At 36.5% G+C, this 13,727-nt stretch overlaps 2 protein-coding genes across 4 annotated transcripts in view; both read right to left on the bottom strand.

The window, feature by feature from the left end:
- Positions 1 to 419: 419 nt before the first annotated feature.
- Positions 420 to 7,295, bottom strand: LOC127432708 (solute carrier family 46 member 3-like). Of its 2 annotated transcripts, XM_051684068.1 has the most exons (8): positions 7,120 to 7,295; positions 6,804 to 6,867; positions 6,414 to 6,606; positions 3,977 to 4,627; positions 2,866 to 3,112; positions 2,684 to 2,767; positions 2,171 to 2,327; positions 420 to 1,592 (listed from the first exon to the last, which is right to left on the bottom strand). In XM_051684068.1, the coding sequence occupies exons 2-8, from the start codon at positions 6,809 to 6,811 to the stop codon at positions 1,514 to 1,516; spliced, it is 1,419 nt and encodes a 472-aa protein (XP_051540028.1). In that variant the 5' UTR covers positions 6,812 to 6,867; positions 7,120 to 7,295; the 3' UTR covers positions 420 to 1,513. The 2 variants fall into 2 exon arrangements, with proteins under 2 accessions (XP_051540028.1, XP_051540029.1); XM_051684069.1 differs by lacking the exon at positions 6,804 to 6,867.
- Positions 7,296 to 7,461: 166 nt separating this feature from the next.
- Positions 7,462 to 13,727, bottom strand: part of LOC127432958 (microtubule-associated tumor suppressor candidate 2-like) — a 99,162-nt gene continuing 92,896 nt past the window's right edge. The window contains exons 14-15 of one of the 2 annotated variants that reach the window (XM_051684502.1): positions 12,913 to 13,010; positions 7,462 to 12,642 (exon numbers count right to left, since the gene is read on the bottom strand). In XM_051684502.1, coding sequence (XP_051540462.1) covers positions 12,294 to 12,642; positions 12,913 to 13,010 — 447 coding nt within the window. In that variant the 3' untranslated portion in view covers positions 7,462 to 12,293. Of the gene's footprint in view, positions 12,643 to 12,912; positions 13,014 to 13,727 lie in introns of both variants that reach the window. The other variant, XM_051684501.1, reaches the window with a different exon arrangement.

The raw sequence follows: 13,727 nt of genomic DNA on the forward strand, positions 1-13,727 counted from the left end.
ATTATTTTTATTATCATTATCATCATCATTGTTGGTTTTATAGATATTATTATAATTAATAGTTACCTAAAAACAACAACAACAACAATTCAGCAAATAGGGAGCAGAAACTCATAGATATGATTTAAATATGAAGGCAAGTGTAGAAATTAATGACATGTACACATTTAATTACAAAAGCCTTTTGTTTATATATATATATATATATATATATGTATATATATATATATACTTCTACAGATTGGACAGTTTTGAAGTCAAAAATTATCATTCACATTGCAAATATATATATATATATATATATATATATATATATATATATATATATATATGTATATATATATGTATATATATATATATATATGTATATATATATATATATATATATATATATATATATATATATATATATATATATATATTTGCAATGTGAATGATAATTTTTGACTTCAAAACTGTCCAATCTGTAGAAGTAGCAGGCGTTTAGAATGTTTAGTACAAAAACTGTCAGTGTTTCTCACTTCGTGCTCTAGTTGCACAAATATTTAAACACACAGCCGCCATGTGACACTCTGCCATTTGCCAATCTGTCGTTTGTCAGATGCAGTGAAAAGGCGGATTCAGTCCAGTAAGACGAAAGAAATGTTCTCCAAAAATTTAATGAGTACTTTTCAAGTTTAAATAAAATTGTAAGGAGTAAAAAGTACTATTTTTTTATTTTTTGGGAAATGTAATTAAGTAAAAGTACAAGTATTCCGTTTAAATTGCACTCGAGTAAAGTACAAATCCCCCAAAATAATACTTAAGTATAATACTTAAGTATTTTTACTCAATTACTTTACACCCCTGCCTGTAAATATCCCATGTGCATGAACTGCGATAAAATCTACATTAATAAAACATGAATTCAGAAATGTTACTTTTTAAATGTGTTCATAGTCATTTTCACCTGTGAGAGTGACATGACTGTCTTAAATCAGACTGATATTTGTTTAGTTGAGAAAGTTTTCCATAAAATCATTCATTAAGAAAGCAAGAGGGCCAGATCTTTATGGGTTCATGGGAATTGTAAGTTTCCATTTTATTCAGAGAGTTGGTTTGAAACATTCCACCAGAAGGCAACAATGTTGTGCCAGTCAGTTAGCACACTAAGGCTGTCTCCCAAATCAAGCACTTGATGTGGACTTGTGATCTTGTTGCTTCCGCTTGTGCATGTCCGTGGGATCCACAAGACGGTAGGCCTTAGGGGGACTATTTGTCATTTTAGGATTAAGAAGGGTGCACATATGCAACCATTTTGCAGCCAAGATACACCCTGATGTGTCTTTTTCCAAATCCTATAGTGGTGCAGACTTCACAATGAAATACTACTTAACAGTTTATATGAAACTTTATGTCACATGAAGTGTAGACTGCGATGTGGACTACAAGGGCTGATGGCGGCATTTGGAACAGGATGGCATTTAGAGGATATAGTCTGCCAACTTCCATTTCACTGTGGTATCTCAAAGATTTATGTTTGGTTTTCTGCATTCTCCTCAGTTAGTATGCTGGACTCCTCATATACATCCAGACTCATACATAGAATAACACTGGGGAAAGGTTTACAGTATGAGAATGTCATACAAGATACTAAATATATTTAAAACCTATGATTAAACTGATATAAGCAGATGGGAAACAGCAATGTGCACTTTAAACACAGGTGATTTTCAAACAGATGATTGACACATGCGCGCACACACACACGCGCGCGCACACACACACACACACACACATGTTGGTGCGGCTATCCTTATGAGGACTCTCCATAGACATAATGATTTTTATACTGTACGAACTATAGATTCTATCCCCTAACCCTACCCCTAAACCTAACCTTCATAAAAAACTTTCTGCATTTTTACATTTTCAATAAAACATCGTTTAGTTTATTTTTTAAGTGATTTGAATTATGGGGACACTATAAATGTCCTCATAAACCACATTTAGAGCATAATACCCTTGTAATTACCAGTTTGTAACCTAAAAAAAGTCCTCGTAATCCACCCAGCCCTCCCACACACACACACACACACACACACACACAAATAATAATAATAATAATAAAAAATGTGTGATTGTCAGTCACACAAACACAGTTTTAGAAGGATATATGTGGGCTACTCACCAGATCAGGGCAGCTGGTATAAGTGTGAGTCCTGCAGCCAGCAAGAAACTAAACCCAGAGAACCAGGACAGTGTAGCTGCGTAGATGCTACTAAACATTGTAAATGAAACACCGACACTCAACATCTCCACGAACGCTATACACGCAAACATGGCACCTGTACACAAACACATAAGCCAAAAGGAAGCCTTACACAGACATCAGTAATTAAAAGTTCACGAGAATAAGGAATATTCTACTGTTTTGTACAATGCCTGATCTTTTTTTTTTTTTTTTTGAGGAATGTTGTAATGACTGCAAAATACCGTAACAACGGTAATAAATATGTTATAGATTTCTCTGTTAAAAATTCTATTCTTTTCTATTCTATTTTATTCTGATATTCAAGCCTTGTCCAGATACAGCCACTATTTTGACATTCTATTCTATTCTATTCTGAGATTCTTACCAAGTTCAGATCCAGACAGTATTTTTGGCATTCTATTCTATTCTATTCTATTCTGAGATTCTTACCTTGTTCAGATCCAGCCACTATTTTTGACATCATGGATCGTAGCACAGGAGTCGGCATGATGGACAGCAGCAAAGGCAGTCGCACTGCAATGAATAAAACATACATTCTATTACCTGAAAACAATCCATCCATCCATCCATCCTTCTCTCTAGAAACTCTGAATGTCTAATTTCAGTCTTACCCAGGAACATAAGCAGGGTTGACTTTGCAAACGCTGCCATGGTGAGCCCAGCAGCCACAGACATCAAACCCACTAGGATGATATGTGTGTCAGGCAGACAGCGGGACAGCAGAGTCACACCGGCAAAACTGACCAAGTAGATGGCAGTGGAGAGAGCAGAGCCGTAACCCACCAGCACCTCACTCCAGCACAGAGGAGTGTTCAACTCATACAAGATAAAGATGGACATACCACCCTGCATGGCCAGCTGCGAAAAATAAATAAATAATACATTGTTGCTTTGATCATCTCAGTGTCTAAACTGGAAATATTTCATCATGTCTGAGTTAAAAATAAAATTATGATGTACCTTGAACTGACAGAGTTTGTGAATAAAATCAGAGTTGTGCGAATAACAATGACTTTCTGGGAGTTATGCTTAAATACATTTTTCATTGTTTGTTCATGTTAGCATAATACATTAGCTAATGTCAATGCATTGTTTTAACTTTTAATGTAAAAATAAATATTTATATTAGGGCTGACAATCGATTAACTTTTTTAATTGAATTAATTACATCATATGGCGATTAATCAAATTAATTGCAATTAATTGAAAATATAAATATTTGCTAAGAAAGCCCGCAGTTGAATTTGAATCTCCCAGATATATATTTATTATAAGGGCTTCTCAAAGGATGCATCAGTGTACACATGCCTAAGATGCACAGTGATTTTAGGTCGCTCAGTCAAGTTAAACGTAGTTTGAAACATATCTTCACATCCCTGCATTCGGAACTGCACTCTGTCAGCTGTGTTTAAACATGAATACGTTCTTATCTTGTGCTGTCTCTAGTGTCAAACAACTTGAATTGCTCTGATGGTAGGAATATTCCATATTATGGTCCAGGGACATGATTAGTTGGGTTTATTTGTTTAACTTGTTATTTTTTATATAGTTAATTGCGGCACATTAATGTGTTAAATCAACATCCCTATTTAATATAGGCTGAAAATATCATTAACAAAGGTTAATAAGTGCTGTAAAAATATTGTTCATTGTCCTTTGGTTTGGTGGATCAAGACACAACCCCAAACTTTGTAATTTGCACCCTGGAGTTATCATGGTCACCTTGAAAAAAGCAAAGGCAGCCAACATGACCAACAGCACTATGTTCCTTCTCCGTGTTGAGGCTGCAAACAGCAGGTAAACACCTTGCAGACGCGCATTCAGAGTTTCAGACTGGCGTAGGTGAGGGACTACAGAGCCAGGGCTGGAGATTGACAGGGACACACTCGGAAGGGACTCCTTCAAAACCCCCAGCACATAGAGGATATTCAGGAGATGCAGAAGGACTGCAGTAAGGAAAGGCCAGGTGAAGCCAGCTGCTTTGATATAGAATCCAGTACAAAGAGAAGCTAAGCCAGACAACACTCCGAGAATCATGTCTAGACGAGCCATTCGGACAGTCTTCTGCCCTCCTGGGCCCTCTCCGCAAAGGTCGGCCAGATAGGCAAAACATCCCCCAATCAGAGAGGTGGCTCCTCCCATCAGACCGGCTAGGAAGGAGGTAGCTAGCAGATAATTGAGGTTGAAGGAGAATCTACTGACTAAGACGTAACTCAGGGCGAACAGAGCATCACCCACCAGTGGGGGAACAATGGCCACTTTACGCCCACAGTGGTCACTGTACGAGACCAGGAGTAAAGTGGATATGAGACTGGGGATGAGGAAGCACAGTTCACTCCGAAGGAGGAATATAGATGTCTCCTTCTGTACTGCCTGAGAGAGAGGAGAGAAGGTAGAAAAACAGGATTTTGGAATGATGAAATTATTAGTGGTGCTTACTAAGGCAAGTACTACTGCTAAACTTATCTCATCCTTGTCTTATTGTGTGGGTTGTGAGGAGAGGTGAGCTATTACTTTTCTTGCTTGTAAATTATAAAGCACGTGAAAATACATTTTTACATTGAAAGAGAGACCTGAGCCATATTTCGGGATAATATTATAGAAACTTGGTGATGGGGTCTTTTGAACTGGGCAAGTAAGCAACCGCCTACCACCCACCCAGAAGACCATAGCAACCACCATAGCAAACCCCATGCAACCACACTGAACACCTTAGCAACCACCTAACGACACCCTTGTAACCACTAAGAACACCATAGCAACCACCTAGCAATGCCCAGCAACCACCCAGAACATCATGACAACCACCCAAGCAACATCTTAGCAACCACCCAGATCACCATAGCAACCAACTGGCAACACCATAGCAATCACCCTGACCACCATAGCAATAACCTAGCAATACCCTATTAGTCACCCAAAACATCATAGCAATCAACAACCTAGCAACATTCTTACAACCACCTAGAACACCATCGCAACCGCCTATCTACAGTACACCCTAACATCCACCCAGAACATAAAAACAACTACCTAGCAACACCCTAGTGACAACCATTAATACCATAGCAATGCCGTAGCAACCATCCAGAACACCATAGCAATTACCTAGCAATTGCCATAGTATCCACAAAAAACACCATAGCAACCAACCACCTGGCAACATCCTTGCAACTACACAAACACCATAGAAACCACCTAAAAATGCCTTAGCAACCATCCAGAACACCATAGCAACCACCCAGAAAATAATAGCAATGACCCAAAACATCATAGCAACCACCTGGCAATGCTCTATTAATAACCACAAACACAATAGCAACATCCTAGCAACCACCCAGAACACCATAGCAATCACCTGGCAATGCCCTAGAAACCATCCTCGCTTCATTAGCAACAGAAAATGTAAAAATCTACTTTAAAATGATTATCTATGGCTGAATTATTCACCAATGATTGAGACAAGGCTTTTTGAAAATTATCTAAAACCTTAAATGACAAACAAGCTGAGTTAGCTTGTTACAAAACTCTCTGTTCTGGTTCTGAATACTGGTGTCATACCACTAACACCAACATATCCAGTGCAAATCACTCAGAACATGAAGCATCTGTTTTTATTACAGTTCTGTACTATCATGCCATTATTGTAAGTGCTTTGAAATTTGAAAGAGATATTGATAGTGAAAGCGTAAGAGTGAAATAGAATAAAGGTAATTCAGATGGATCAAATAACTCGAAATTATCCACACGTAATAAGTACTTATGAATTACCTGTAATTGTCCCACACAAACAAGGAATGCAAACAGAAAAAGTGAACAAACACAATCTCAACTTCAACCGATATTACCGGTTCTCCAGAACTAATTTCCTAGATATCATTATCATCAATGTAAACATTACAGTGACTACAAAGCATACACTCTTGTCTCTGAAGGTGCTAAAATACACAAACTTATTGCAAAACGCAAAACGCAAAATGCAAAATGCAAAATGCAAAAAAAAAAAAATAAAATAAATAAATATATATATATATATATATATATATATATATATATATATATATATATATATATATATATATATACACATATATATTATTAATCAGGCTCTCTCTAAGCTGTTCTACTAAGGCTACTATACTCAGAGATGACGTCTCACCTGGTGTATGGTGGCATTGGTGTTGTTTGAGCAGTGGGACAGGCTCTCAGCAGGGTAGGGTGTGCCGCTCAGCTCAAACCACAGTCTACGGTACACATACTGCTGCAACAGTGGGTAGACCATAAACATGGCAAATGCATACATGCCAATCACTGGCTCGATCAGGCACAAACAACCCATCCCACTTCCTGTTCTGAGGTGGGAAAAAGGACCACAAGGATGGGAGCATGTTTAAGAAGACATGGTATGACATTGTGGGAACACAACAGTGACTAAACTAATGACAGAAATTATGGTATTAGATTAGCTAAATGATTTCAATCAGTTATACTAGATTAAAGGGATAGTTTATTCAAAAATAAATATTCTGTCATCATTTACTGTACTTACCCTGACATGTTTCCAAACCTGTATTTCTTTCTTATGAGTTATTCCTTTAGGTAATGAAATCAAGCTGACCATGAAAAATGAGTGAAGACAGAACATGAAATGTGCTGTATATACACTATATAGGCTGATTGCCGTTTACTGTTTAACATCTTAGAATTATTTTAGATTTACCCGGAGGTAAAACTTAGTCAAACATTGCCTCAGCCCAACAATTAAAAATAATTTTATTCTTGAATCAAAGTTGCATACTACTGTATGTTGTTTAATGGGCATACATTATGTAATACATGTTTTGAATAGCTTTAATGATTCTTACCTGAGAGTTATGATGGGAGAAATCTTTCCATATTCAAAGCATGTTAACTTTTGCCTTCTTAAAACCCACCCAAAAAGTCAGTGTAAACAACGAACAGAGCGATCACAACATTACATGTTGCATTCAACCACACTTGCCCCGATCTGTTTGAGCCATTTGTTCCTGTAGGACAGCGTCTTCTACTGCTTACCTCTTTAATGACTCAAATTCACCCTTTGTTTGTTAAGACTGCAAATACTCAAAGGAATACACACCCTCAGGTTTATGTATGTGTGACAGAGAGAAGGAAATGATGAGCGCTGGAATGAGCACAGTGACTCTAAAAAGCATTTGGACACAAGCCACATTTAAAAATGATTTATTTTTTATTATATTTTTTGTATTCGGACATTATTTGCACAAAAAAAAAAAAAAAAAAAAAAAAAAAAAGAATATGGCCATTTTATTTTGAAACATTTTAATATTCATCCCCAACCCCTAAAATTGAATACAAATGTGTTATATATAAATCATTTCCATTCCTTAGTATTATATTCTCTATACTACAGATACAGCATGGACCATCACAAAGTATACAGCAAGGAAGAGATGATCTGCCAGGACAAACATGCATTGATTACTGTACACTACAATACAATAAATACTAGCTTACAAGTGACTGTAAACCCAGTCGAAAAAGACAAAATAGAAGTCAGCTGTTAAAGACAGATGGACAAATATAATTCAGTACAATAAGTGACTCCAATAACCCTTTATAAGTTTACACTGACTGTGCTCATTCAGTAGTTTAGATATCCACAGGACAAAGAGTCAGTACAGTCTCAGAACCTGATTCTGTTGTTAATCATTCATCAACATGTGTTGTCTAATCCTATAGTCATGGTTGTCTTGAGAGCCAAAAAATTTACTGCTAACTTAGAACCAAAGAGCTCGTACAGGATATTGGATTTTCAAAAGAGTATACACATAAAATACATGGCAACTCCTTACTGTAGTTGCTGTAGATTTGAAACAATGTTGTACTACACTAAAACCATAGCAGATGCAGTATGTTTGTTCAGTTGAGGTTGCTTAGGTTTTAGTTAAAACATACAGAAAATAAAGACAAAATATGCAGAGAAATGTTGGATTGAATAATAAAAAATAAAAAAACTCTGAATTTCTGAAGAAGTAAAAACTAAAAGGTAAAAGCAACTAAAATTTTACAATTTTAATCCTGTTTTACCTACTCTGAAAACAGTTGTATTATTGTTTACACAATCATTTATTTTCCTGTAATCATCTATAGTATAAGACGCATATTGTTTGTAAGATTGCTGTAATGTGAAAAGCTTTTCATTTTTGCTACTTTACACGTTAAACAAAGGCACATCCCTGAATCACACATGTAGGCCTACTTGTTGTTGTGAATCAAGATAGTTAAGCAAATCTGTAGTTAAAACTATCAAATATAATATTTAAATGTGACTTTTTATTTCAAACTTGTGACTAGTGAACTGTAAGTTGTTCTGCTGTCTTTTTAGATATGAATAAAAATGCTTAAAAAAGATTTTAAAATATAAGCTGCTGGAGTATTTTTTATTTTACTTTTTTTTTCAGTTCAGTGTTATGTGCTTGGCAGGAAACACTGAGAAGCTTCTTAGCATGTGTGTGAGAGTAGCAAAAATGGAAAGTTAACAACACAGATAATGCATTTGTATCACAGTGACAGAGCAAATGAAAAGAAAAATTAATTTTGAATGTCAAGCTACATGATCTGAATACGGAATAGCATCAGGATTTTGAAAGCATAAACTAAAAATATATATTTAAGAGGAATAAAAAAATAAAAAATAAAACAAAATTCTAAAAGGTAAACAGTGGTGTTCCAAATGAAGAAAAACATACTTGCTGTGTGTGTGGACTACAAACAGCACTTTTTTTTGTTGATAGCTGGTCTTGAATAGCAGATTATTGTACTTGTCTGTATGATACCTGCACAAGCACAAACTGATAATAATATAGAAAAAATATTATCAGTAAATAGTTTATAAAATTCCTCCTTTAAGACAATTGTATCAAAAGTGTAGAAGGTTGAAAATGTTCCATTGAAAGATGTATCAATTGTAAAAAGAAACACAAACAAAAAAATCACATTTGCCAAGAATTCAAAAAATTACCTCTTTGCTTTAAAATATCGAAACCCACTTTGCATAAGGAATGTTGCTTTTGCCATGTTATTTTAAAAAAAGGAATCTTGATATTTAATTACTGAGAAAATAAGAACTGTCTTTGAGACAGAGCAAAACTATTTCCCTGAACTTTATCATACATCATTTAAAGATACAAAGTTATACATTCCTTTCTAATTCATCCATACAGAGAAAATTCTCCCTAGGTTATACTGCACTCTACAGAGGTAATACAAGAGTTAACCAGCATTACAATAAAGATAGCTTAAATAAATCCAAATATACAGTTCATTAAACTGCCATATTGAACCTCCTTAAAACCATTACGCACTAGTAACATACCGGCCAGGTGTAACTTAAGGAGTCTGAATGTCGCAAACATTTCAAAATATTAGCGGTCGCTATCATTCCCAGGAGTCAGAGTATCTACGCTAACATGACAACTATCCTAGTTTCCACATTAAGAATGGAAGACTCAAATGATCACATGCACATCAAGTAGCAAAACATCCATTATGATAAAATACTACAAAAAATTACAACAATTTACAACATTTCCTGCAGTCGGTATATTTGATCTCCCTGTTTTGTGTCATTAGTCATACACTGGGTGACAACACTTCCCTTTGTCAGATCAGAGTAAAGCGGGTTGCACACCAGACAGTTAGCTACATAGTAACTATCTATTTAGTAAGCTAACGTTAGCTAGCTAGCCTGAGTTTTAACTTTACGCTCTCTCTAACAGAGATAAAGAATTTTGATGGAATAAAATAAGCGTTATTGAACATTACCCAAAGAATTTGTCACATTGGTAAATCTGGATATATTTTATAAAATCTCTGTTTTCTTGGTAGTTATGTAGCAGTTGAAGTAACTGCTAAACTAATTGTTTACTAATGTTAGCTAGCTAGCTGGACTGGGAAAGTAAACCAAACAGGTGATTCTATATGTTTTTTGTCTATCTTATTTATTTATTTTTTTTTAGAATGAATTTAACAGAAAACTATATGAGTGGTGCTCAGTGGTGTGAAACAATTCTGACCAGCTCCTGAAGTTGTAGCTGGGCGCCGTCAAGGGATGCCAAACAGTGGCAGTGGTGTACTGCTTACATAGATAATTGCTGACCTTGAAAAATTGGAGGGATCACGTGAAGCAGCTTTTAGCCAGCATGCCCCAAATATCTGGAACATTCTACCAATTGAAATTTGACAGACTCCAAGCATCCAATTAGCATTTTTTTCAGTTAGCATTTGGTTATTATGTAGTATGAATGTGTGAATGTCTTGTTACCACCCTATAGTTTTCTGTTTTGGAATGCCGATGGCTGTGTCTCGTTTCGAAGGCTGCGTGCTAGGTAGGACGCGCAGTATACTGAGCATCCTCCTTTAAACAAATCTCGTTTAAACGAGACGGCCTTCGTAGGACAAACGGAAACGGAAAGGAACATGGTTGATATGACAGCACGCCACTCTTTAACAAGTGCGAGCGCTTGGAGTGAGATGGTAACAAAGTCCCTTTAGAAGGAAATGTATGAGGTACATTTTAGGAGAGTTATAAAGATGTAACGAGAAAAGAAAATAGATTTTACAGGTTTACTTTTAGTCTAATACTTTATTTTAATTATATATTAATATAATAATACATATTATATACTCTGCACCCATCTACTGCGGTACTTCAACTTGGGAATTAACATTACTTGCATTTGAACATCATATTTACGGGCAAATTGCCGTTAATTTTTTAGACATTTCCGTTGAAGCAAAGAATTGTGGGTTGTGAGTGCCCACGAAGGATACACCTCATGCATCCTCCAAATTCCCATGAAAGAAGGTCGCATTCGAAGGCTGGATTCGAAGTAACCTACTCGCTTTTATGAAACGAGACATCCTCGATGACGTATGCGGCCGAGAAATGCGACCTCTGGAGGACGCAGCCTTCCAAACGAGACACAGCCTATGTGTGTCTGTCTAGGAATGACGTCTGATTGGCTCCTGAAGCCTAATTGATGCCACTTCCTGATTGGTGCAGCCGGGTCCAGGAGCCTTTAAAAAGCCATGTCATCACTTCCTCTTGGGTTCACAGAAAGAAATTGTTTGAGAGTTTTGGAGAGTGTTTAGAAAGTGTGTTTTGAGAAGCTGTTTGAGAAATGTGTTTGGTGTATTGATCCTTGCTTGTTTATCAACACTGATTTAAGATTAAACCCTCAACCTAGAGACTTAGAACTTTGTAAATACTTTTGTAAATATATTGGAAATATTGGAGACTGGGAAAGTAGGGAGTCTGATGCCATTTTGTTTATTGGAAATCTTTTGACTTTGTTTATGGTTAGGGAGTTAGGTAAGTTGGTTGTATTTTCTTTTCGTTTGACTTAGGATTTGAAAGAGGTCAAGAGTGTTTATGCTTTTGTTGATTATTTTGACCTGGTCAGCTCCTGAAGTTTGAATTCCCATTTAAGATAAATAAAAAATAATAATTGTTCCTAAAAACCTTTGTTTTCGAGTGCTACCTTTCGTCCTAACCCCTAGACGGGGCATAACATGAAATTGGGGAGTCGTGCATTAACCCATCTGTTGCCTGTATGTTTAGTTCATCCATTAACATTTGCCAAGCATTTTCGGCAAAATATCTAAAGTTGAGCATCAAGCTCTTTCGTTATGATGCGATGCTACAAGTTTACCTTTACAAAGTCCGATCCCCAGAGACGAATTACATATTTTTTTTGAGTTATGAAGTCAAAATGAAAGTGACAGAGATCAGCAAGGTCATTGATTCTCCATCTGGCAGTTAGCATCATCAAAGTCTGAATAAATTAAATCTGACAGGTTTAACATTGAACTTGTTGAACATGAAATCTGCGCAGGTCTCTCTTCTTTTCAAAGAAAATCATTGACAGCACATCAAAACGAAGCACTGTACTCGACAGTGGAGTAAAGGAAAGATTAAAAGTGACAGAAAACAAGAGGAGAGATGGATGAAGCAACAGAGACTCAACAGGGCAGCTCATCTGGGTAAAGTGTTGGCATTTGGGATTCGAGCGGGGGACGACCTGGCTGCTGGTGACCCTCTGAGATTGGGCGTCCCTGGTCCTGGAGACACCACCCTGTGACTGGGGGTACAGGGGCCAGGGGAACAAGAGTGTGTGGGAGTACCAGTGCCTGGAGAGTAAGGGTACGGGGGGATGTCAGGGCCTGGGAAGAAGGCTCTGTGAATAGGGGAGGAGGAGGGCGACAGGTGAGGACTCGTCTGGAGAAGCCACATCAGCTCATCATTGTTGCGGCTTAAACGTTTCTTCTCGTTCGTCTCCTTCTCCACATAATCTTGAAGGTTAGCGTTCTCTTCAGATAGTTGCCTATAAAGACAGGATAACACTGACAATTAAAAAAAGAACTGTGGTTAGTTTATATGTTGATAAGATGATCTCTTCCAATCTAATTGGGTGGTTCTTGGCCAAAATCAAGCTGCAACGTGGACCAGATTTTATGCTAATAGTCAAAAGTCTCTCTACATAAGACTAAATATGACCTTAAATCACTTTAATCCAGGAATATTCATATGGATAACATAGAAAAAAATACAGATATTTGATTTAATTGTTTAATACGTTGATTTTGGGTATTACCTGGACACTGCAAGATGTCGGTCAATGCGGGCCATAAGGTCTTCATTCTGCTGTTGAAGCACCTGGACCCGCTCCTCCAGGTACAGGTTCTTTTGGGCCTGCTCAAAGGATCACGTGAACACAGAGCTCGACATTAAATTCTTATACAAACTTCCCCTGGACAACAAGGGACTGAAATGGCTTTTATGTACGGACAAAACAATGAGAATTCATAAAAGCGTAAAGGAGTAAATAAATGGTTTTAAAATGGAAGCTGGACCAATTTCTGAATGATAAATAATAAAACATCAAAAGCAGCTGAAAGGAGAAAGGAGTTTTAAAAATGGAAATTGATGCTATGGCCAAATCATAAATAATGCAGCATCACAATAAAACTGACAACAGAATACAATATAAAGTATGCACAACATATACATATAATTACTCTTTCTAAGTTTGTAGGAGAGGTAATAAAGTACTTAACCCTTGTATGGTATGGTGGTCAAAAATGACCCCTTTTGAACTTTTTATCTAAAAAAAAACATAGTTTCCTTCATCTCAGTGGCATGAGCTTTCGTAACTTTGCTGACATTACCTATCTATACACACACACACACACACATAAAAACTGGGCTGGATTCTGTTAATGTGAAGAAAAAAATAAATAATAATAAATTAAAATGTTTATGGTGTTTGGGGTCATATTTGACCCCACAATGGAAATGAATGGGAAAGACGATAAAACAGAGTTGTTGTTTTTTTATTTGTCAAATAAAATCAATAAATCCACCACAATGCAGAATACACACACACACACACACAGAAATAAAAGGGTG

The sequence above is a fragment of the Myxocyprinus asiaticus genome, chromosome 42, assembly GCF_019703515.2.
Source record: "Myxocyprinus asiaticus isolate MX2 ecotype Aquarium Trade chromosome 42, UBuf_Myxa_2, whole genome shotgun sequence".
In the NCBI taxonomy this organism is placed as follows: domain Eukaryota; kingdom Metazoa; phylum Chordata; class Actinopteri; order Cypriniformes; family Catostomidae; genus Myxocyprinus; species Myxocyprinus asiaticus.